At 38.0% G+C, this 25,416-nt stretch overlaps 1 protein-coding gene, 1 long non-coding RNA gene and 1 pseudogene across 2 annotated transcripts; 1 reads left to right on the top strand and 2 right to left on the bottom strand.

Moving 5' to 3' along the window:
* Positions 1 to 402: 402 nt before the first annotated feature.
* On the top strand, positions 403 to 24,321 carry LOC147510511 (tryptophan--tRNA ligase, cytoplasmic-like). Its single transcript, XM_086598162.1, has 12 exons — positions 403 to 462; positions 534 to 598; positions 683 to 802; positions 17,748 to 17,933; positions 18,637 to 18,688; positions 18,832 to 18,897; positions 19,439 to 19,525; positions 20,354 to 20,446; positions 21,426 to 21,505; positions 22,055 to 22,123; positions 22,213 to 22,323; positions 24,096 to 24,321. The coding sequence occupies exons 1-9, from the start codon at positions 403 to 405 to the stop codon at positions 21,474 to 21,476; spliced, it is 780 nt and encodes a 259-aa protein (XP_086454288.1). The 3' UTR covers positions 21,477 to 21,505; positions 22,055 to 22,123; positions 22,213 to 22,323; positions 24,096 to 24,321.
* Positions 11,142 to 12,375, bottom strand: LOC147510512 (uncharacterized). Its single transcript, XR_015218876.1, has 2 exons — positions 12,139 to 12,375; positions 11,142 to 11,913 (listed from the first exon to the last, which is right to left on the bottom strand). It is a non-coding gene; the product is annotated as an uncharacterized LOC147510512 (long non-coding RNA).
* LOC147510513 (uncharacterized) lies at positions 14,689 to 16,342 on the bottom strand (annotated as a pseudogene).
* Positions 24,322 to 25,416: the final 1,095 nt, after the last annotated feature.

Genomic DNA, 25,416 nt, shown 5'->3' on the forward strand with positions numbered 1-25,416 from the left:
GTGGAGAAGTCATTATGAATGGTTATTTGTGATAAAAGGTTGTTAATGGAGGCTGGGAAGAAAGTGAAAATAGAACCTGTTCATGTCTGTTCATATTGAGTAACTAGACGGGATATTACATTCCGTCTGGTTATAAAATACCAGACGGGATGTTACATTCCATCTCAATCAAAAACCTCCAGACGGAATCTAACATCCCGTTCGAGATATTTTATTCACCTCTGCATTGCACAGTTTCACCTTGGTTTTCACCAATTTGGTAAAAATGGGGTGAATAAGTTGCTGAGGTGGTGGTGATAAAGAAGAGGGGAATAGTCACTTGCATTGCAAATGCTCTTATTAGGGTTAATAATAATCATTAATAAGAATATTGAGTCTGTTTTTATTGGCAAGAAACAAGAAATGGAAGAAGAACAACAACAAGTAGTGACTCCGTGGGAGGTTGCTGCTAAAGGATATATGGCAAAATAGATTATGACAAACTTATAACAAAATTGGAATGTCAAAAACTGGACCACTCTTTAATTGACCAGTCCAACGTCTCACTGGTCAACTTCCTCACGTCTTTCTTCGCCGCAGCGTCTTTTTTTGCCCACAGGTTAGTTTTAGTTTTAGTTTTTGTTAGTGATCATCTTTTTTATTTATTGAATTTATAATTATTGATGGTGAGTCAACGTTGTAGGGAGTTTGACCAGATTCTGAATGCGTACGAGAAAGGGGACAAGTTTTATTTGTATACTGGGAGAGGTCCATCTTCTGAGTCTTTGCATTTGGGACGTCTCATTCCCTTCTTGTTCACCAAGTAAGCCTTCCCAATGCATTATTATCACCTACTTTTCATGAAACTAGTCATTATCTATATTATCTTGTAGCAAAAACTCTCTTTTATGGGTTTAAGCTTCCTTCACACAATAGGTTGAGAGGTTTGAGATATGAGGATGGAAAATGTAATACTTTTTGCTTAGCATATACGGACGTGTGACATTCTCGGTCACGTTTATATATTAATAAAGGTCTTGTGTCGCCAATCACAAGGAAAAAGAAAAAGAATCAAGTGTTTTGTTACTAAAATCTCGCGAGCTTAGCTATTGGGTTGGAGTTGGCTTTCTTTTCCTGGATGGTGTATACTGTCTGTAAAGAGACTTTGAGGATGAGATATTGTGATTCAGCCTAGGGTCCTGATGGGTTCCCAGTATTGTTTACGGCTAAAGGAAATCACATTTAGCTCGCTGGGAGAAGGTATGGTTTTAAACAGAATTTGGATCTTGGATTCCGACGACTCATTAATCTTTGTTTGGCAAATATTTGTGAGATGTGGAACCGAGGATAGTATGCGTTGGAAAGAGGTTGTTAACACTAAATTCAGAGCTAGCGTGGATGTGGTCCATGAAAAGCTACGATTGCTGGTTTAAGAGATTTCAGGGGTGGTCCTGATTTTCATGAGGGAATGGAGAAAAAAATATATTTCGGGGGAATATTTCATGTGTGAAGGCTTTATTCTCGTAGACTTAAACGCATCGTGATGACGAAGAATGGGTTGATGTTGATATTTATTGTGGAATGCATGCTCTTCCTATTTAAGCTTTTGCTTGCAGCACGGTCTCTGCGATGCGGAGGTTGATTCTGTATTGAGCTCCTAACTAATATAATCTGAGAGGTTTTGGCACTGAGAATCTGAAATGAGAATGGTGTTTACTTTGTCAGATCCTTCATCTTACTTCCAGTTGGGGAAACATGACTATGGTCTTGTAAATCATACTCCATCTCCATTTATTTCCATTTTTGCAGCTGATTTGGAATTCCAAGGTTCAGTTATCCTGCTTGTCTTTATTCCAGGATAGCATCAGACCAAAATTAAACCAGTGGGGGAAATAACTAGCCTAACTTTGTGTTGTGCAGAGAAGAGGGTAAGTCTATAATACACTTTTTTGTAGTTGCCCCTACTGCTGGATGTGTACGGGAGTGTCATCCCAGCTATAAGATTGTAGTACCAGGAGTCAAACAACTAGCCTCAATGATGGGGCCTCAGTGATAGTTTGGTTTAGCTGATGGCTTCCCTTGCCATTTTGTTTGCAGATTAAGGACTATCTTTTGGCCGATCTTACCTTACGCTACTGGTTGGGCTATGGAATACATTGAATGAGTTGGTATTTGGTATTTTGACTGCAGATATTTGCATAGATGAAAACATTGTTAAGGCACTGAGCTCTGTGGAGAGGATGGGGATGCACTTTGAGGAGTTAGTTTTAAACGGACCTAATGCTTAAAGGAGTTCAGAGGCAGTGCTTTTGCCCTTCTAAGTTGTATTTCTATTGGTTACTTAGGGGTCGTTTGTTTTTCTGAGCCTATGAATCTTTGAATCTTTGAATCTTTGAATGGCTCATCCTCCTAATGCTAAATCTTTGAATCTTTGAATGGCTCATCCTCCTCAATGCTAAATGCGATTCTTTGAATTCTAAAAACATGTTTGTTTTCTGTTAGAATAACCGCTCTGAAGGCTGAATATAAATCATTCGGACAATTTTACTCATGCTATCTATTTTAAACACTAACTTGATTTCTTGTTAAACAAAATATATATTATATTTGAGGAGAAGAGATGGATTATCGAAAAAAATAAATGATAAATAAATTTATTTAAAATATGCTTTCACAAATATATTTTAACGGTTTATTTTCATATTTTGTTTATTTTCAGAATATATATATGTAATTCTATTTTTAACAAAGTGGATATCATTTACCCAAAAAAATGAAAAAAAAACGGCCAACATCAAATTTTTGAAGAACCTATTTTGAAACCATAAAAGTCAAGGTAAGAAAGTAGATGGGTTCTTAAGATGGGGTTCTTAAGAAAGGGCAAGAAGGGACTTTTTGTTTCAAGTATTAGAATTCAAAGATTCAAGAAATTTTGGTCTTTGAATCTTTGAATGCTAAAAGTACCACTTAATGCTTAAACTACTTAAAAAAAACAAACAAGTTTTGAGGCTCTGAATGCTTAAAACTTAAGTTTAAGAGGCTCTGAATGCTGAATTCAAAAAAAACAAACAACCCCTTAGTATGTTTTATGAAAGATCTCCTGACTTGGTATGTTCATTTTGTTCGTTACTTGTGCTGACCCAAATGATAGTAGTTGACTCTAGTTCATGGCTTTTGTAAGTCTCTCATGGGTACTGTTCCGCCCCCACAAATGTGGCCTAATAAAATCTCAATTCAATACAAATTCACGCTCAGAGTCCATGCTCAGAGGTTATCTACAAAAAAGTTCACGCTCAGAGCCCATGCTCAGAGCTTATCTACAAAAAAGCCCACGCTCAGAGCTTATCTACTAAAAAACCCACGCTCAGAGCCCATACTCAGAACTTATCTACCAAAAAACCCACGCTCAGAGCCCATGCTCAGAGCTTATCTACAAAAAAGCCCACGCTCAGAGCCCGTACTCAGAGCTTATCTACACTAAAGCCCACACTCAGAGCTTATGCTTAAAGCATACATACCTACACGTAAAATCAATATCAGTTGCACACATGTTTTGCGAGTCAAACAACTTCCACAACTTCATCAACAACCTCGTCTATATTCAAGATTCACTTCCATCAACTTCATATCGTGTGACAGTTCTTCCGCAAGTTCTCCAACTTCATCCCACGATTAGACAGTTCTCTCGCTAGTTCTCCAACTTCATCCCATGATTTGACAGTTCTCTCGTAAGTTCTCCAACTTCATCCCACGATTGGAATATTAGAGAACGAGAAAGTAACTATCACCAATCCTACCTATAAAACCCAACCTTAGTCATTTTTCCAGAACTACGCGATCGAGACTTGATCCTAAGCAATATCTTTGGGTACGTAGGCAACTTAACACTGAAGTCCAATCTCATATTTCCCCAACAACCATCTCCTTCACCATCTCTAAAAACATTACTTCCGACCCTCAACTGGTGTGTTTTGGCAAATCTTGCTGAAACATACTTCCGACCCTCAACTGGTGTGTTTTGGCAAATCTTGCTGAAACATATTTGGCACCGTCTGTGCTCCTACCCTCAACCACAAAACAAAAATTACGTCAATGGCTTCTCGAAAAACAAACAACGGTGAAAGTATCCCTTTTACAGCACAAGTTCAGCACTCCCCTTCTGTTGGGAATTCACTTTCTAAGTCCGATGGTCCTTGGCCATCTGCGACTGAGAGAGTGGGTATCCATGTATCCGATCCATCAACTCAGGTCGACCGTCGTCTCCGATAATTGGAGAGCAAGAATAACAATCTGAAGAAACAGCTGCGTCAACTTCTCGAAGATGATTCAGGGTCCACGGCAAAAATTGTTTGGGATCGTTTGAACACTAAAGCATCTCTCTCAAAGACTCTTAGTACAAACTCCCGCACCAAGAGAAATCATGGGAGTCGCTTACGAAAGGCTTCGTGCAAACAGAATGTGCAACGCAAAAAACCAACACTTTCCAGTGTAATCGTAAGTGAATCCACAAACTCCTCTGCCGACTTTGATGTCGACCACTCTGTGAGGGATCACCAACTCACAAAAGATCTCATGACGAAAATAAGTTTAGCCGATTCAAACCGTACTAAGGGAGATCAGCAAAATATCCATATAGGTCGGCAAGGTAGACTACCCAACCAACGAAAAACCAATGAAGCTCCTACCCCAAGTTCGTGCAAACAAAATGTGCAATGCAAAAACAACACTTTCCAGTGTAATCGTAAGTGAATCCACAAACTACTTTGCCGACTTTGATGTCGACCACTTTGTGAGGGATCACCAACTCACAAAAGATCTCATGATGAAAATAGGTTTAGCCAATTCGAACTATACTAAGGGAGATCGACAAAATATCCATATAGGTCAGCAAGGTAGACTACCCAACCAACGAAAAACCAATGAAGTTCCTACCCCAAGCTCTAGAAGGGGTTGGCAAGCCACTGCAAGTCTTTGTCGCAACAGCAGTATGCGCTGATCTCGACAGCAGCACTATTCACCAAGCAGTTCCAGTTCACAACCTAATCGCTCAAGTTGTAGTCCCAATCCAAGAGCTCATTGTCGGCCGAAGTATGTTGACAATGGTAGCAATGGAGATGGAGACTCACTTGCAGCAGGTCAAGAAAATGGTTGTGACAATCCAGCACTCCGTTTGTATTCTCCCCATGTTCACCATAGGAGACGAAGGAACCGATCTCCACTACTGGCTCAGTCACCTTCACCTGCATGGACGGGTCGACGAGAACTCACTCCACCTCCTCCGAAGAAATCTTGGCTAAAACGTCGACAGTTCGGTCGTGGCCATCGTCGAGAGAATGTTCCATTTTCTGAACGACGTCTCCATGAGATGATACTGAAGGCTGTTAATGATAAGGAGTCACGAGAAAACAAAATACGAAATCTCGCTATAGAGAGTGGTATTGATTCTCCCTTCTCTCTCCGAATCCAAACAATTGTTCATCACAAGGACTTCAAGCAGCCAGAATTCGAAAAGTATGATGAGATTGATGGAGATCCTTTGATGCATCTTGTTAATTACATAAAGAAGATGATCTTATGGACTTTCAACGATGCTCTTCTTTACAAGTTATTCCCGTCCACACTCATTGGAATTGAGTCGATGAGATGGTTTAACATGCTTCCAGAAAGATCCATCCACAATTTTACTGATCTTGCTTACAAGTTTGTCGAGCATTTTCATCATAACTATAAAGAACCAAAAAATATTGATTCTCTATTCAGTATTAAACAACAAAAGGACGAAAATCTTAGTAAGTTTGTTGCGAGATTTATGAAAGCGGCTATTGAAATTCTAGATGCATTTGATATTCTTGTCATTTATGCTTTCAAGGAAGGCATTAATTATGATAGGGACAGCGTTTACAACTCTATAGTAAAAGACGTCATAACAACTCGTTATAAACTTTTTGCTCGAACTCAACAGTTTATTCGAGTTGAAGATGATGCATCGGCACGAGTTCACAGAGATAGGGATCGAATAAGCAAGCCGCAGGAACAAAGTCAAAAACCGAAGTTTCAACAAACTACCGATCAAAAGTTCAAGAGTGATGGTAGGCCACAACAATGGAACGACAAAGAACAAAAGAAACTTCCCGAGTTAAAGCTTACCACCCTCAATGAGAAATATGCTGTTATCTATGAGAAGATTAAGGGAAAGAATATCTTATCTCCACCTTTTCCTCTCTCCGAAGATACCAAGGCTACACGTGACAAATCACTGTGGTGCAAATTCCACGACAATTTTGGTCATGAAACTGAACAATGCCGATCTCTAAAAGGTAGAATCCAAGGTTTGATCGAGAAGGGTATGCTCTAGGATTACGTGCTGGGTAAAACGAAACAAGCTTTAGTCGTGACCGCACACAATGTAATCAAAGTCAGTCATGCCAGAGTTGATTCAATGTCTAACACCCAGCGCAAGAATTTCAATCACTCCAAGATCATTGATCTCAGCCACCACTATGTTTATAGTGGATATGATTTTCTCCACGGTATGGGTACTGAAACTTATGAGGAAAGACCTCTCTGTTGGACTGACAATGATCTGATAGGAGTGCACCATCCTCATTATGATGCTATTGTAATACAAGCTTTTGTTGGAATTCATCGTGTGCAGAAAATCATGATCGATACAGGTAACACGGCAAGTGTGATCTACAAGCGTTGTTACAAAGGACTCAATCTCCCCAAGAAAATGATAGTTCCCGATCCAAACCCAATCATTGACTTTGATGGGACAGCAGCAAAATCAATTGGTAGATGCTCTCTTCCGGTGACATTAATGAACAAGGAAGTTACAATTGATTTTCTTCTTATGGATTGTAACTCCTCCTACAATGTCATTCTGGGAAGAGATTGGATCTACTCAATGGGAGATGTCGTTTCTACTTTCCATCAGGCTATCAAGTTCTGGTGTGATGGTATGGTATGCAAAGTTCGAAGTGATCAGATAGTAGCTTTGAAGTGCCATGAGTCTGTACTCGAAGATTATAAAGATTCGGAAGTCAAGGGCAACACCATCCTAAATGTCGATGGGGTAAAATAGCAATTACAGAATTCCATTGGCAGGGTAAATGCTATGGAGCAGCGTTTAGGTGGCCCCCCGACCATCAACAGGCTCCTCGAAGTACAGATCGGCAACAAGGAAAAAGAAACTACTTTTATTTCTGCAGAAATTTCCAAGAAGGAACAGGATGAACTCATTGAGCTTTTGAAGAAAAATTGCACAGTGTTTGCATGGACGGTCGACCAAATGCCTGGGATTGATCCTTCACTTGCATGTCACAAGCTGGATATTGACAAAACACAAAAGCCAGTGCGTCAGAAGCCTCACCGAATGGCTCCCGATCGAAACGCTCAAAGTGAAAGAAGAGATCGACAAACTTTTAAGTGTTAATTTTATTAGGCTTGTACTATATCCGAAATGGATATCCAATGTAGTAGCAGTCCCTAAGAAAAATGGGAAACTTAGAATCTGTGTTGATTTTACTGATGTCAATAAAAAATGTCCTGTTCACCCGTATCCCTTGCCTCGTATTTCTGAAATGGTTGATGCCACTTCAGGGTTTAAACAAATTTCTTTTATAGATGCCTTAATGGGATTTTATCATATTACATTAGCTGAAGATGAACAAGAACTTACAACTTTCATAACATACCAAGGCTTATTTTGCTATAAGGTAATGCCTTTCGGTCTAAAAAATGCACTGGCAACATATCAGAAATTTATAAATACATCATTTTCAGACTTCTTAGGCAAGTTTATGGAAGCTTATATTAACGATATGGTCATCAAGTCGCATGAAGAGTCTTCTCACCTTCATCACTTGCAAAAATTCTTTGATCGGCTTGTGCATATTCGAATGCGTCTAAATCCAACAAATTGTGCATTTGGGTTAGCATCGGGTAAATTTCTTGGATATCTTATGACCAAACGAGGCATTGAAACTAATCCTGATCAAATCCATGCAATTACAAAAATGCCCTCGCCAAAAACAAAGAAGCATGTCCAGCAACTTACGGGTAAGATAGCCGCTTTGGGTAGATTTATCTCGAAATATTCAGATCAGCTCCACCCCTTTTTTCAAGCCATTAAGGGATCCCCACAATGGACAGATTAGTGTGACGTAGCTTTTCAAAAAATGAAAGAATACCTAGTACAGCCGCCAATTCTTGCTAGTCCGACCACCGGACAAACAATTGGCATCTATTTGGCAGCATCAGAAATAGCTGTGAGTGCCGTCTTATTCATTGATGATGAAAATGAACAACCAATTTTCTTCATAAGTAAGACCCTTACAGCTCCAGAAGCAAGGTATTCACAGATTGAGAAAATAGCTCTCTCACTTTTCCATAGTGCACGAAGATTGAAACCTTATTTCCAAGGGCGTATCATCAATGTCTACACTGAATACCCCTTAAGAAAACTTCTTCGAAATGCTGATTCGAGCCGATTAGCAGAATGGGAAACATATTTGAGTGCCTAGGAAATTATCTACAAAGCCCAATCATCTAAGAACGGCCACGCAATGGCATCACGTACTTATGGCCGATTTTCCTGTCGATGACATACTGACCATGGAAAAGCAGTTTGAGGAACCTCCTCCTAATCCACAACAAGGATCGGCTGATCCATCCACAAGTGTCGACCCTTCTTTATGGATTCTACACATAGACGGTTCCAAGAACAAATCAGGTTCAGGTCTTGGTTGTGTTTTGATCCGACCTGATGGCGAGAAAATCGAAAAATTTATTCGCCTCGGATTTTGTGCATCAAACAATGAAGCTGAATATGAAGCTGTTCTTTATGCAATGCGAACAACACTTGACCTGGGGGCGACAAAGATTGAGTTATTCACTGACTCAAAGCTTGTTGCGAATCAATTTAGCGGATCTTTTGTTGCTCGAAATGATAGGATGGTTGTATATGTCCGAAAAATGCATGAGCTATCCATTCATTTCAAATCCATTGCAGTTCACCAATGCTCTCGCAATGATAATCATCATGCCGATGCCTTAGCCTATCTCTCTGCCGCAGTTGATGTTAACAATGAAAGAAAAATCTATATTGATTTCCAACCTTTTCCAAGCATAACTGTTATAGAAGAACATGTTCAAAACTTATATATTGCTCATCTATGCTATTTCCAGATGACATCTCGGAATTTCGAATTTGAGCAAGTAAATGCCGTAACAACAAGGAAAAGAAAGAGAGAAGAGCTAGCTCAATCGGCCAACACAAGTTCAGAATCTCACTCAGAGGAAGCAACTCAAGAAGATTTAGCCGACCATCAAGATTTGGCCGATCATCGTTTTGAGAGTGATTCTCGATCTACTCACACAGGATGCCGACCAAAGCAATGTTGATATGGAAGATGAGTCCCATGAAGCAGATAATTCTCCAGAAGTACCACATTTGGATCTCCAATCTATCGACGGTGATTCTTCACCAGATGATTGGAGACCTACTTATTTAGAATTTCTGCAACATGGAATTCTACCTGAGGATTCGTCACTTTCCTACAAAATTAAGAGAGATGCCTGGAAATTTGTCATAATTCCAAATTCTAAAGGCAAGTTCCTACTTTATAGGAAAGCAAACAATTCCAGTCCTCTTCTCAAATGTCTTTCCAAATATCAAGGTCATCTAGTTCTCGAAGAAATACACTTCGGCCTTTGTGGAAACCATTCTAGGGGACGTAGTTTGCACATAAAGCCATGACTCAAGGATACTAGTGGCCTAGCATGCAAAGACACTCAGCGAAATTTGCCCAAAAATGCATACCATGTCAAAAACATGCAAATATGGGCAAACTTCCAGCAACGGAACTCCACCCAATTCTAAGCCCTTGGCCTTTTGCGAAATGGGGATTGGATATTGTGGGACCCCTACCAAAGGCTCTTGGAAGTGTACGATTTTTATTGGTTGCGACTGATTATTTCACTAAATGGGTAGAAGCTCAACCGCTTGTCAACATCTCAGCAATAGATGTACGACGTTTCTTATGGAAAGACATCGTTTGTCGCTTTGGAATTCCATCTAACATCGTCTCTGACAACGGTAAACAATTTGATGCGGAAGAAATTCAAAAATTTTGCGCCTCACTAAAAATTCAGCATAATTTCTCCGCCCCATATTATCCACAAGCAAATGGACAAGTAGAAGCAACCAATAAGATGATTCTCTCAACTTTGAAGAAGAAGCTTAATGAAGCAAAAGGAAATTGGGTTAAAGAGTTGCCATCAGTGCTTTGGGCTTATCACACCACTCCAAAACATTCTACCAATCTTTCCCCTTTCAACCTAGCTTATGGCATGGATCCTGTCCTCCTGACGAAATTAATTGCACCAACTACAAGGACAGAAACAGTACAAACTGGAAACAACGATGCTACTCTAACTTTGGTGACAGACTCAATTGATAAAACTCGAGAAGAAGTTTTACAATGTCTAATAAAATATCAGGCAGACATGAAACGCAAATATGATAGAAAGCTTTGCCTCAAGAGTTTTGAACTAGAAGATTGGGTACTTAGCCGAAAACAGAAGCTCATTGAATCTGGGAAGCTGTCAGAGAATTGGGAAGGACCGTTCATCATTGATAGGCCAGCATCTAAAGTGTCTTATTTCCTTTATCGAATCACTGGAGAAAAATTTGCCAAGCCATAGAATGTTTTTCATTTGAAAAAGTTTTATCGTTGAATGTTTTATTTTTCATTCATTGTAATCATTTCATAATTCAATAAAATTCGATCCATCTTTCGTTTTAACTAGGGATCAAATATCCCAAATTTTATTTACATTATGGGGGCGGCAACACCCCAAATTTTATTACGCTATCATTACATTATGGGGGCGGCGACACTCCAAATTTCATTACACTATGGGGGCGGCGAAACCCCAAATTTCATTACGCTATCATTACACTATGAAAGCGGCGACACCCCAAATTTCATTATGTTATCATTAAACAATGGGGGGCGGCGACACCCCAATTACGTTATCCTTAATACTTATATCTATTTTGCCGACCTAACTCAAGCCCATATTACCCAACTCTTATATATTTTGACCGACCCCTTATATTTCGATATATTCTGATTACCAATCTAATAAAAAAAATAGATAAAATCCAATTATCATGGAAAAAAAAAAAAAACATAATCGAAAAAGAAAAAATTGTAATCTAACCTCACATCATCCTAACAATAAAAAACAAAAACTTCACTCAAGAAGTTGCGGCATAATGCTATCCTTCACTGGAACTGGAACACCTTTTAGATCCGACGGTGATACATTTTCCAACTTCCTATAACACATAGTATAATAATCTGACAGCTGTTGCAAATTTTCCCGTTTCTCAGAATCTCTCGATTTCCAAAGTCCAACACTTGCCGATGCTTCACGCAACAACGCCCCAGATTTCTTAGTTTCAACTGCATGCTTCTCAATCATATCATCCTTCTCTTCACACCCAACCCTAAAATTTTCCACCCTCTCATGATATTCATCTAACTTCTTCTTCAAAAATGCATTCTCTTCCAATAGTACCTTGTAGTCTCCTCTAATCCCCTCAGCCTCGCAAACTTGTTTTGCCAATTCCAATTTCTCACATTTAAAAATCTCAACTTCATCACTCAAAACCTTCTGCTCCCTGAGAACAACAATTTCTTGATTCTGTTTCGACAATTCAGCTTTCATGATATTCATTTTCATCTCATAGTCGTGCAAAACTACTTCATTTCTCATAAGTACTCCTCTCATACGTTCATTCTCCTAAAAGACGAGCTCTCTCTCTTTCCAAATATTTCTCAATCTCGCATATTCACTGGTTTTAATCTTATAATTTTCTTTTGCTTCTAAGATTTCTTTAGCACAATCCCCAAGCTTCGACACCTAAGAGAACAAAAATAATGTGTTACTAAAAACACACACACACACACACACATAAAATTACATCTGCAAGCTTTGAATTCAACATATTAACGGTTTTTACAAAATCTACACTTCGTTGATAATCCAAACACAATAACTCTGGATCTGAAATATTAGACAAAATGATTTAAAAAATAATATATAATAATAAGTAAATACTATAAAAATAACTATTCAACATCTAACCTTCAATTGCCAAGGCTTGCACGTCTAGAGTGATGAGCACAGGCATTGCAGAACTGCCGCTCATCCCTGGCTACAATGAAAAAGGTACAGTTGAGCCAACAATAATATTTGTACCAACAATCATTGACACTTCTGTTGACACACCTGCATCGGTGTCAACAGCAAAAATCGGCAATCCAACATTAGTAGACACTTTAGAATTTGTACCAACAATCGTTGATACTTCTGTGGACACACCTGCATGCATCGGTGTCAATAGTAGAAGTCGACAATCCAGCATTAGTGCAAGCAACAATTGATACTAAACTTAACACACCAGCAATGGTGCCATCGACAGAAGTTGCTACACCAGCATTGGTACCAACAGTAGGTGTTGGAACTCCAAAACTACTTCCACCGAAAGAAGTTGGCACTCCAAAATTGATCCTGACAACATAAGTTGAGCCCATTGTATCTCCACCATCGTCAACTTTTTCCATCTACATTACTAAAAGAACCATTAAACAATCAATAACGAATATAAATCTAAATCACAGAAACAAGATCAACACTAACATCAAGTTTAGATATACTGTTAGTCATTGCTTCCCCACCAATATCATCATCATCATCAATATCATGCACATCAGTAGTTTTATTTGCAGGAAGACAAAAAACCTATCATAATGAAACGTCATTCCAAACATATTATATGTATTACATATATGATATTTTAAAATAAATATTATATAACATACCATTTCTCGACTCTCAATCCCTTCATCAATTTTACTTGAGTTATCCCCAGTTTTCTTTTACTTCATTTTTGGACGTACGCTTCTTTTCATTCTTTATAATATTTTCTTGTCCACTATCCTCAGAGTCATCTCTTTCTACTTCTGAGTCATCTTCACTGTTATCATCTACAATAACATTCTTTCTCTTCTTTGAGCCATAATAAGGTGCTAATTCCCTAGGCTCATTAAGCAGTCAAGTTTCTATATCATGATAATAATATACAATATCGTCTGGAAACGACAAATCATAGAGCATTATGACTAAACAAACTAACAAATTTCGTTTTTATCATCTCGCTGCTAAACAATGATATACTTGGAAACTTCATAATATCCCCTATAAAAAGAGAACAAGATAATCATAATGTGATGTTAACTATTTAAAATAATAATTATAAGAATATTGAGTTAACATCTTATCTGATATATTGTTAGGATAATCAATATTTTCGAACCTCCAATTGCCTTTGATCTTAAAACCATACAATTTCGCATTCTTGTAGTTCGAAGGCATCCCATAAAACCGATAATTATGGTTGTGATGGTTATGATATCCCAATACATAACTTTTAAAAGAAGCCTTGTTTTGTCACAGAGGCTTCAATAACTCAAACAAAAGGTCTGAAGACATACTCCTTTGATAAACCTTACAAATCCTCGCTATACGGGCATAGATAGCCCAATAGCCAGGAGATAATTGTAAAGGATGCAATCTCCATCAAGCTAATAATTCGGAAACTGATTTTCGAAATGGAACACTACAACCAGGCCAAAAATGTGAAACAATAAAATTATCTCGTCATTTTCACACTTTTGGTCGATATCGCTTCCAACATACTCAATAGAAATATCATCTCCAATATCATACTTTGCTTTCAAACTATTTGCATCAATACCCTTCGCCACCCTATTCATATTAAAATCCCCATTATCACTCCATCTCCTCTTCAAGTTTATAATTCCTCTCCATTAAACAAATATTTTCAATACTGTCAAAAAAAATAGAATAGTATCAAATTAACCCTTCCGTCAATAGCAAAGATGAATTTCTTTGCAGAATTATAAGATCTAAACATGGTTTACTGTCTTGCGATCACTTACTGAGATCCAAATCCTAATATACATTCCTCAAAAACAACAAAACATTACTGTACACATTGCAACATACTTTTTGTGATAAGAATGAATAAAACAAAAAAAGGTGTTAACGTGAATGGAAACATACCTTATTGCACAAGTAAAATAAGAACATGAACCAGAAGATAGGAACTTTTATTTCTTCTCTTCTCAAACCTAACTATCTCTATCTTTTAAGTCTGATAAGTATTCCAGCCAGCAAGGTTCCTTTTATTTAAAGAATAATAAACTAATAGGATTCTCTACTCTCTACTGAAGCCCAATATATCCAATTCCTAGTTCGCCTATTATTAGTGAAAATCGGCTTCTCCCAACTTCTCCAGATGATCCTTATTCTATCCGCTCCTAATTCTCTTAGTATTCTAATGTGTCTAACCCAATTGATTAACAAACCAACAATTATATAACAACTGCCGACCTATTAATTTTCTTGATTTTCCGATCAAAATTAAAAGTTTGAATTTGGCCGCTCGTAACATGCCGATCAACTTGCCCGATCAATATTTTGGAAAAGAAAGTTGTGGATTTATATAATCGTCGACCCAAAGTGTTAGACATGCCGCTCGATCTCTTTGAGCAGTTGCTTCGATCACTTTTGCCGATCCCGTTGAACCACCGATGCCGAATCTTTGAACTGCCGATGCCGCTCTATACTTTGAATTACCGCTAGAAAGAATTGCCTCTCGAGTTGCCAATCATTTGAATTGCCGCTCGAGTTGCTGATCGCAATCCCATAAATGCCGCTTGCATTGTCGATCCCATAACGCAGCTCACATTGTCGCATTGCTGAGCCCATAATGCCGCTTGCAGCGCTTGCTTTGCCGATCCCATAGAACCCACTCGCATCGGTTGCATTGTTGGATAAGTTGAGAAAAGAAAGGTTGGTCATAGAGTGAGAGGTTCCTGAAATCTGGAGGAAGAGCAGAGTGAAAGCCATTGTTGGATAAGTTGAGAAAAGAAAGGTTGGTCATGTTGCCAATCCAATTTGGTAGTTTACCTGATAAACCATTGCTAGATAAATCTAGGGTCGATGTAGGCATAGAAGATAACCATACAGGAAGCTGCCCTCTAATCCCAGTTTTGGCTAACAAAAGCCGAAGGAGGTTCATTTTACCTAGCCAGTCTAGTATTTGGACCAGACCAAGGGGATTGTAGGACAAGTCTAAAGTCTGTAATTGTTTCAGCTTAGCGGGGCTAGTTGAGGTGGAATGGGACCTGAGAGATAATTTCTTGAAAGATCAAGTGTCAGGAGGTTTCGAAGGTTACCAATACTTGAAGGGATTTTTCCTGTAAATTCATTGTTAGAGAAGTATATCTCGGTGAGATTAGTAAGAAAGCCAATGGTATCTGGGATATTGCCTGTTAGCCTGTTATTCTCAATGATCAGCCTCTCGATACTTGGAAACCAGCTGATGGATGCTGGTAATCTACCAGTGAGTTTGTTTTCGGATAATTGAAAAAACTGAAGAGAAACTAGCTGTGAAATTGAGTAAGGAATGCCGCCAGTGAGTCTGTTTTGATTAAAATAGAGCAGAACAAGCTTGGTTAGTCCCCCTATAGTGTTAGGAATGCTCCCAGTTATTTGATTTTCAGAGATGTCAAGATACTGGAGTCTATTAAGGCGACTAATTGATATTGGGATACTACCAGATAGATTGTTCGAATGGAAATCAATCTTTGTTAGTGACACTAATTTTCCAATCGAAAATGGAATCCCACCAGATAACTGATTTCCTGATAGACCAATCTCTGAGAGGGATGTTAAAAACTCAAAAACCGGGTAAGGTATACGACCTGTTAGTTGATTGTCACTAAGGTAAATCTTCTTCAGCTTCCGAAGATTCATTAATGATATTGGAATGGAACCAGTGAGTTTATTTGAATCAAGGAAGAGATAATTGAGTTGTGACAATCTTCCTAGCTCCTGTGGTATTGAACCCTTTAAGTCCTTCAGATTACTCAAGTCTAGAAAGCGAAGGAATGAAAGGTTACCAAGAGAAGATGATAGAGTACCGTTCATTGATGTATCAGTTATGAAATCATCGCCGGAGCCCAGGACGAGATACATTGACAACCCGGCCAGTAAAGTCACACTGGACACCAGCCCATTTGGTGCAACAGTCGTTGGATGGCTTCCATGCTTGTAACAGTTTAGAAGGATCATAGGTGATCTTTGCCTTAAATCCAAGCAGTGCTGTTCTATCAATACGATGACAAGCTTCTGTTGTAAGGGAGGAATAAAGGGAGAATGCTGAAGTTAGCTGTTTAGGATCTGATGCTGCAGAACCAAATTATTGTGATTAACTGAACACGGACTCAGCGTCCAGTTTTCCATCTTCAATTCTGAAATTAATTTTGTACAGGACTACAAGTACATTGTGATCAATTAGACTGACCCACCTCAATTTCCACTATCCATTTACTATTTTACCAATCAATATAACAGTTTACAAACCTACAACAAAAAAAAAAAAAACTTATTTGCCACACAGATTTTGCCCATGTAACAAAGAGAGGGCGATGTTGGGGCCTCTACAAATGTGGCCCAATAAAATCCCAATTCAATACAAACTCACCGCTGACAGCCATGCTCAGAGTTTATCTACTAAAAAGCCCACGCTTAGAACCAATGCTCAGAGCTTATCTACCAAAAAAACCCACGCTCAGAGCCCATGCTCAGAACTTATCTACCAAAAAGCTCATGCTCAAAGTTTATCTACAAAAAAGCCCTCAGAGCTTATCTATACTAAAGCTCACACTCAGAGCCTATTCTCAAAGCCTACATACCTACACGTAAAATCAATATCAATTGCACACATGTTGCGAGTCAAACAACTTCCACAACTTCGTCCATATTCAAAATTCACTTCCATCAACTTCATATCGTGTGACAGTTTTTCTGCCAGTTCTCCAACTTCATCTCACGATTTTACAGTTTTTCCGTTAGTTCTCCAACTTCATCCCATAATTGGAATTCCAACTTCATCCCACGATTGGAATATTGGAGAACGAGGAAGTAACTATCACCAATCCTACTTATAAAACCCAATCTTTGTCATTTTTCCAGAACTACGCGATCGAGACTTGATCCAAAACAATATCTTTAGGTACGTAGGCAATTTCACAGTCTCATATTTCCCCAACAACCATCTCTAAAAATATTACTTCCGACTCTCAACTGGTGTGTTTTGGCAAATCTTGCTGAAACAGTTGGCTATAGGAGATGATGGGGGTTGGAATTGCCTGGGAACTGCCCACCTCGTGGATATTATTTGGCTGTATTGTACATAACTAATTACCAATAAAAAAAGTACAAATCACGGAGAGAGTAATTCTATAATGCAGTTTCATTTAAAATAATAAACCCCTTGGCAATCAAATAAGCACTCTTTTGTTTTCTGAAAACCACATATCCAAGTATTTTTTCTTCTAAAGAAAAGGATTATTCATCGTTTGTATTCTAAGAAAAAACTAATGAATCAGATTACTCTATCCGTGATTTTTAGAAGTGAATTACGTTATCCAAACATTTTCTTGTATTTGAAATATATACCATGTTTCTTTAAGGGGTTTTTTCATGCAATACTAAAAGCTTGCTGCAGTATTATTTGCAGAATCAGATTATTGCTTCATGTTCGCTGGACATTATGTTCATCTTTCTCTTATTCTTGACAAGTAGTTTTGATTTGCTTGTAGATATTTGCAGGATGCTTTTAAGGTTCCACTTGTAACACAACTTACTGATGATGAAAAGTCTATTTGGAAGAATATAACAGTAGAAGAGAGTAAGCGACTAGCACGTGAAAATGCAAAAGACATCATTGCTTGTGGTTTTGATGTCAATAGGACTTTCATTTTCTCAGATTTTGGTTACATGGGCGGGTAAGTGATATTTTATTCATAAAACGCATTAATATGATATAATCCTATTATTTGTTGAATTACATTAACACCTAGGACCAACTTGTAGACACAAACTACCCTGGATACCCATACACAATTCTCCCTATCCCACACAAACCACACACACCATCCACCCCGATCAGCATTTACGCCCCCCCAACAACACACACACACACACAAGCTTCCATACCAGTATACTTTTGGTCAAGTTTTGCATCATCGTCTACTTTCTTCTACATCCACCTCTTTTCATATCTTCATGTCCCTTAAGTTCCTTTTCATCCATCATTTGTAACTTTAAGAGTTCACCCTTGCTTCTCTCCAAATCACTATCCAACAGCAACACATAATATCTTGTTACGTAAATGGGAAGTTCAGTTTTTATTTTTGAAATGGAACCACTTTTATTAGGCGGGTGGTTTAAACTAATTAGGAGCAAGGTTCAAACTTCAAACTAGTTAGGAGGAATTTCTAGTTGGTAGGACAGAATCGAGGTTCCGAAAGGGGTGCGACACCTTGTGTACTAGGTTATTGCGACTAAGGAATGTACTTACAGTTGTTAACTGAAGCAAATTAACATTCGAGTATCTTAGCAAAAGTGATAGTAGATATCTTGTCATGCATATGAGCATGTTTGTTATTGACTCATTTCGTTGTCTTTATGTTTTGAATTCCTATGCAGTGCCTTCTACGAAAATGTGGTGAGAGTTGCAAAATGTGTGTCCTTTAACCAGGTGATTGCCTGTCAATCATGTATCTCTTTTTTAAAATTTTACTTTTTGTATGTTTGATTGATTTTTGTGATCAAGGCTTTCAGTACTCAGCCTCTCAGGTTTTCCCTAGTTTTTGTTTGTAAGTATTGTTTACTCTGTTGCAGGTTAGGGGTATATTTGGGTTCGATAATGAGTCTAACATTGGGAAAATTGGTTTCCCACCGATCCAGGTACTTTTCTATGCTACTATCCATTTGTAGGATTAGTTACAATAGGGGTCAGCAGATTTAGTTTTGTTGGTGCTCTACTTGGCTACATTTGGAATATTATTTGTTAGCTCACACGTTGCACCTTGTTAGTTCTGTACCTCTTGTACCTCCTCGTTTGTTTTGTACCTTCGATAGCTCCTTGTTCGTTTTGTATCTTCCATTAGTTATTTAGACTAGATACCATTGCATTACTTTTGAGTGCATTTTACTTGCCACTACATAAGTATGAAGCAGAGTGAGTACTGTTTAGTAGCTAATGTTCAAAGAGATCCTCCATTTGCTCTTTAGAAACAAAAGTAATAATGTAAACCCACCAGAGCTGCAGAACAGAATAGTAGGAAGTGCACACTACACAATTTAGGAACTCACATTAACTAGATTCAGTGAGATGAATCGACATAGATGGTTTGAGTAAATTAATTTATTCTTTCTTGACTATTTAACTCATTTTAAATTTATCAGTTTGCGTAGGCTTGCAAATTTTTAAAGCATGTATTTGCAGGCAGTTCCATTGTTTCCCAGTTCATTTCCGCACCTGTTCCCTGGCGAAAGCAAACTCCGTTGTTTGATACCATGTGCTATTGACCAGGTTTGTCGTCTTTGATGTTCAAATTGTTTCATAATATTTCTGGATTTAAATGATGAAATTTTGTCTGGCAAAGCTTGTATGAAAAACATTAGCATTCTGCTAATGAGTGAGTTGCATGACAGTTGTTAAATCCTTACGTACTTAAATGTGTAATGAGCGAAGATCTTGAATTTTATTTTCAAATGTAACTGGCCTATTTTTAGCTATGGTGCCACGTAGTTCATATTATGTAAGGATATCTCCAGTCAAACTTCAACCATCCATTTAGGCGAAAATAGTACAAAAAAAAAATCAAGAAGCTGGGAAGGGATATATGTTGCGTTCTGGTGATAAGTTGTTCACAGTGATTTCTAGAAGATATCCTTTTTAGGTATAATTACTGTTGGGTTGTATCCCACACATTTGCACGATATATAAATATATAGTCTCTTCCAAGCCCAGTTGTATGGACATTATGAGCGGAGAGGATTGTGACGATCTTCGAAGAAAAGGAGCTTAACTCACACAAGATTGTAGAGAAGGTCAGAGGGACATTGTATGATTGGGCTTGTGTTTGTCTGAAAAATAAGGTGGTGATGTTTTGGATATTAAATATCATTGAAATACTCTTGTAAGTCGTAAAATGTGGGTGTTCACGTTTGAGTGGTCCAGTAACTCCTTGCTACTTGGGACCATTAAGTGTATCTTGGAATGTGATGGATTATATATAGTTTTGTTAATTTGTAGATTGCAATATTGACGTGTAATATAAAAACGGTGATACTTTTTAACTGGTTTGCTGACTGCCCTTCCTACCTATTTCTGTATTTTGATATTATTATTTTTCAGGATCCTTATTTTAGAATGACACGAGATGTTGCACCTAGGATAGGGTACGATAAACCTGCATTGATTGAGTCTTTGTTCTTCCCTGCTCTTCAGGTATCTATACAGTTTTTTTATACAAACTGTTTTGTTTCATTGTTATAAACTATTATATGAGCTGTCTGGTTGCTTGATAATTTTTTAGGTTGTAACGTTTGATTTTTGTGTACAGTATAGTTGATCTTCATCTTTTGGAGTTTGATACTAGTCTACATTTTCTGCTTGGCTTTTCTTATAATGGTTTATTTTGCACTGACTGAAAGTGACTTGTAATAATTAAAGTGGACGGAATTAAGGGCAAAGATATTCTTTTGTTTGGGTTTCTTTTCTTTGTGTGTCATTGATTTCTTAGCCTTTTCCATTTGTTCATACCAATGATTGTGTGAAAATCTCCATCACTTGTGTCTGGTAGAACATGATAGAGCTCACTGAGGGATGCAACCATAATGTCTTAGGTTCTTTCAGATGCTTCATAGTGCTCTTATGGTTTTTCCATTGTAAAGGAATAAAGTTTTACTCAACGAAGAAATAAATAAGAGTAAAACAAAAAGAACGGAGAAGTAGAAGTCTTATATATCATCCAAAATTGCACCCAGCAGATACTGATTACTAAGTAAAAATTTTACGCACCAACCAACTATTCCTTACTCCTTAGCAATCCGTTTGAATAATTGTAGTATTTAGGGAATGGTACAACAAATGTGGTAAAATTACTGAATTGTGGGTTGGGCTGCTGAGGCATACACTCCCTATGTCTTTTATTGACATTAATTTGGGGGACGTACTGTTTCTCGAGCTGCAATGGATTTCATATGGCTGGACAATATTCCACACCTAGGAGGAACTGAGGAAGTCCATTTTAAACAAAAGAATAATATGTTTGACAATGTGGCCGGTTGTAAACTGAGTCCAGGATCTCGAATTTGCAAGTTTTTGTTTGAATTTTTCTTGTTCTCCTGTTGCTAAATGAGAATCTTACAGTCACATTAGTGTAATTAACATAATTTTTCCTTTTGGGCCTCTTTACATTTGCAAGGGGAGGCGGGAAAAATGTCAGCAGGTGATCCAAACTCAGCGATATACTTAACGGATTCTGATAAGATGATCAGGAGCAAGGTTTGTTTTTATAATCTGTACCCGTTCTTGTTCCTCATATTTGACAATTTGATGTATGAATGCGGCTATTCTTGAATTTGTATTTGTACAGTATGGATGGACGCACCCTAGGTTCTTTCATTCCTTTTAGTAGCCCCTAACATTGGGTAAGAATAAGTGTTTTACATTTGACAATTAGCTGCTGGACATCTCTAGACTCATCATTGAAAGTTCGACGATTACGTTCCAGCAATATAGACCATGTGACCGTGTGAGCTGCAATCTTTGCCAATATGTGACCGGCAGTGGAGATCAAACCATCTGGCTTCTAGTTGAACCGTCCCATCAGACCTTGGGATGCGTCCTTAAGTGTCAGGGTAGTAAATGCAAACCATCAGACCGTCCCATCAGACATTGGCATTTCCACCCTCCTCTAACCACGTAGTAAATGCACTTATCCTTGACTTTTGGAATAAACTAAGGACTTTCGCATTTCTGAACACGTTTGCAATTAGTAGTCGAAGTCTTATGAAGATTAGCTTATAATCTGATACATCTGAGTGTTTTCAGGTGGACATCCCAGTTAAATATCTCAGTTTTTTCCTAGAAGACGATGCAGACCTAGAACATATAAAGCAGGTGAGACTACTGCGCTGGGAGGATGCTGACAAATTTCATTAGGTTGAATGATTAGATTTTAATTTCCACAATGTGAAAAATTTCTGTAGGAATATGGAGCTGGGAGGATGCTAACAGGTCAGGTGAAATCACGGCTTATTGAAGTTTTGACTGCCTTGGTGACACGTCATCGGGAGGCAAGATCTAAAGTGACAGATGAGGTAAGCAGCCAGGCAATCCCATCCCTCTTCTGGTTCTTTTGGTGACTTTTTTTTTTTCATGCTTTGATTACTAGTTCTGATTTCATACCTTCTATCCATTTAGTCATTCTTATTAAAGTAGGATTCGATTTTTGTGATAGGATTGTTGGTCGTTCAGTCATTCTGTCGTCCATTTGATTACTCTTGGAAGGTCTAGTCTTACTTTCTTTGTCATTGTTGGGTTACTTGTTAGCTTCCCACTTGGTGAAAGATTTTTTAACGTCCTGGGGCTTGAGAGTGCATTCTCATAAGGGGTGTAAATTATGGAACATATTACCCTTTCCATTATATGAGTCTTGTGGCTGGAGAGGAATAGAAGGCACTTTAAGCATAAATCCTTAAGTGTGTACTAGATGGTCATCTCGATTAAAGGATAGGTAATTGACTAGGCAATGATTTAGGAGGAGGAGCGCGGCACTCCTTTAGGTAATTTTCTGTTTAGATGGGAACTTCTTTTGGGAATTAGTTATGTTGACATTTTAAATGTCGCATTTGTGTACTTGCAAGCTGGACAAGCTAACTTCGGGACCATTCAAAAGTCCTTAACTCAGTCAATCACTGTGTAGTACAGTCAGTAACACAATATATAGATAAATGCACAATGAGTATGTTTTGTTTTGTTTTTTTGTTAGGTTATGTAACTACGGAATTATAGAATTCTTTCATAGACCTATGAAGCACGGACACCGACACCCGATACGACACGGACCTGCGGACACAACATCATTAAAAAAAATAGGGCACGGATACATCATGGACACGTCAGGCTACCTTGACACCTTATCTTGACATCCAAAACTGAAAAGTGAACTTGCACATTAAACTAAGGGCTGGTTTTTTGTAGAGAAGATCTTCCTATCATAGATAGAATCTCCATCAAAACTCGTCTCAATTGAATATGTCTAGCTTTATTAAAAATAGTGCTAAAATTGTGGACCGTTAGATAAATATCGAACTTAAACACAACTTTTGACAAGGTTAGACATGTTCAAATGTCTTGATATTTTGTGGAGATGATCTCTATTGTATGGAGAACATATTTCCGGAAAATCAGCCCTTAGTTCATTGTGTAAGTTGTGGATGTCAAAATATGTAATTGAAATTTAACATTCTCCACTAAATTTAAATCAAAATATGAACACTAGTTTTTAACATGCCCTACTCTAAAAGATTAAACAGCAACATACATGTCGAAAAATGAAAGCTAACAATTACAAAAGATTCATAACAAATATATATATATATATCAAGTGTAGTCGTGCATTGTGCCTCTTTTTTCTTATTTCAAGAGTCAAATAAAATCCCTACCAAGTCATGTATTCTTTTAAGTATTTTAATCACTTTTTGAAAAACAAGAATAAAATGTAAAAGTGTCCCCTATGTGTCCCCAGCGTGTCCATGGAGTGTCGGAAATTCAAAAAATTAATTATTAAATCCAACACTCCAAATCAAGTATCGGACATGTGTCGGAGGTGTGTCGGGGAGTGTCAGATGTGTCCGACACGGATACGTTGCCCCTAGAGGAGTGTCGGTGCTTCATAGTCATAGATAGCCACTGTTACATTCTATTGGATTATCAAAATGATTAGGCCTTCATAGTGCAAGTAGAGATGGGTAGTTGAAGTAGGAAGGAAGTTTAGTGTTCGTCTAATTATTCGTTGTAGTACTAATTTCCTTACATAATCATGTGAAACAACGTTTGTCATGCATCTTACTTTTGTTCTTCCTTCTAGGTTGTAGATGCATTCATGGCAGTCAGACCTCTTCCACGGATGTTTGATTAGTCGAAGAAGCGAAACAGTTATACCTGATTTTTATGATGTAGATGCAAGGACATTCTGTACGCTTATTTCTTTGTTGTTTCTCGCCTACTTGTAGATTTATTTTTCAGTCAAGTTAATGGGAATTGATGGATTAGACCATTTTACAAAGCAAATATTTTTTATAGCAGTGTGACAATCTATTCTCAACTGACAATTATATCGCTGGGAAGGGCCACGTTCCAAGATATCACACAAGGATGTCACTTTTAGATGATTCATTCGTTAGTTTCCAAGAAACTTCCCTCTTAATTGAGCCCTAAATTGGCTGAATTGATGGCCTTTACCTAGCCATGGTAAAGTATTACAGTTTCTATTTCTTGGATAAGCTCACCCAAAGTGATGGGCGTGCACGCAAAGTTTCATCAAATTCTTGGAGTTACTGTTCCCATTGACAGCAACTAAACGGGTGTAATGGACGTGCTTGCACTGTAATATTATGTTGCAGAATGACGAAGTTTGTCGTTAATGCACATTAAGCTCTTTCCTACAAAGCTTAAACGAGGAAGCACGGGCCATTTCCGTTAAGAACAGATTCCTGTGAACTTATACGATCTAAACTTGGATTCCTCCACCATTTTGAATCATTTGCCTGTTGGATTACGGAAGTTTTGCTAATACGTAAATGACACAATTTACTATCTAGCTATATCCAGTGCACGCGAGAAGTTGGATTTGAATAAGCTCTTTTATCTTAAATTATATCAGTGGGTCTCCCATGAACATCGACTGCTAACACGGTGAATCATATGCTGTGACTCTTGTTCAAGAGTAACATCCTGCAGTTTAATTTGCTGAGATGCTGTACGAAGAAGTGAAGAACCTAAGCAGCAACTGAAGATCCGATCCTCTATGCCAAAGTAAATTAAAGCCTGCTATAATCGTCCAAAAGCATATCTGAGAGCTCCACGCCAGCAAGTCCTGGATTGCCAATAGAAGAGCAATCCAGATTGAATTAAGCAGCCAGCAAGTGGTGAAATCCAGGATACATCAGTAGCATAAAGCTGGAGAAGCAGTAGCTTTCTGATGAATTAACTAATGTGTAACTTTCTGACTCAAGTTGATAAGATAGAGGATTAGGAGGTTTCTTGGAACCTATATTTATTTCGTTCTAGCCATATATATCACATGTAGGACTGTAGGAGCAAATAAAATCTCTAGAAATGGGGCATTATTACTTTGTCCCCAGAGAATGCAAGACACGGATCAACCTGAGTAACATGTTTTCAGCGTT

This window comes from Coptis chinensis, chromosome 3 (genome assembly GCF_015680905.1).
Source record: "Coptis chinensis isolate HL-2020 chromosome 3, ASM1568090v1, whole genome shotgun sequence".
NCBI classification, from domain to species: Eukaryota; Viridiplantae; Streptophyta; class Magnoliopsida; order Ranunculales; family Ranunculaceae; genus Coptis; species Coptis chinensis.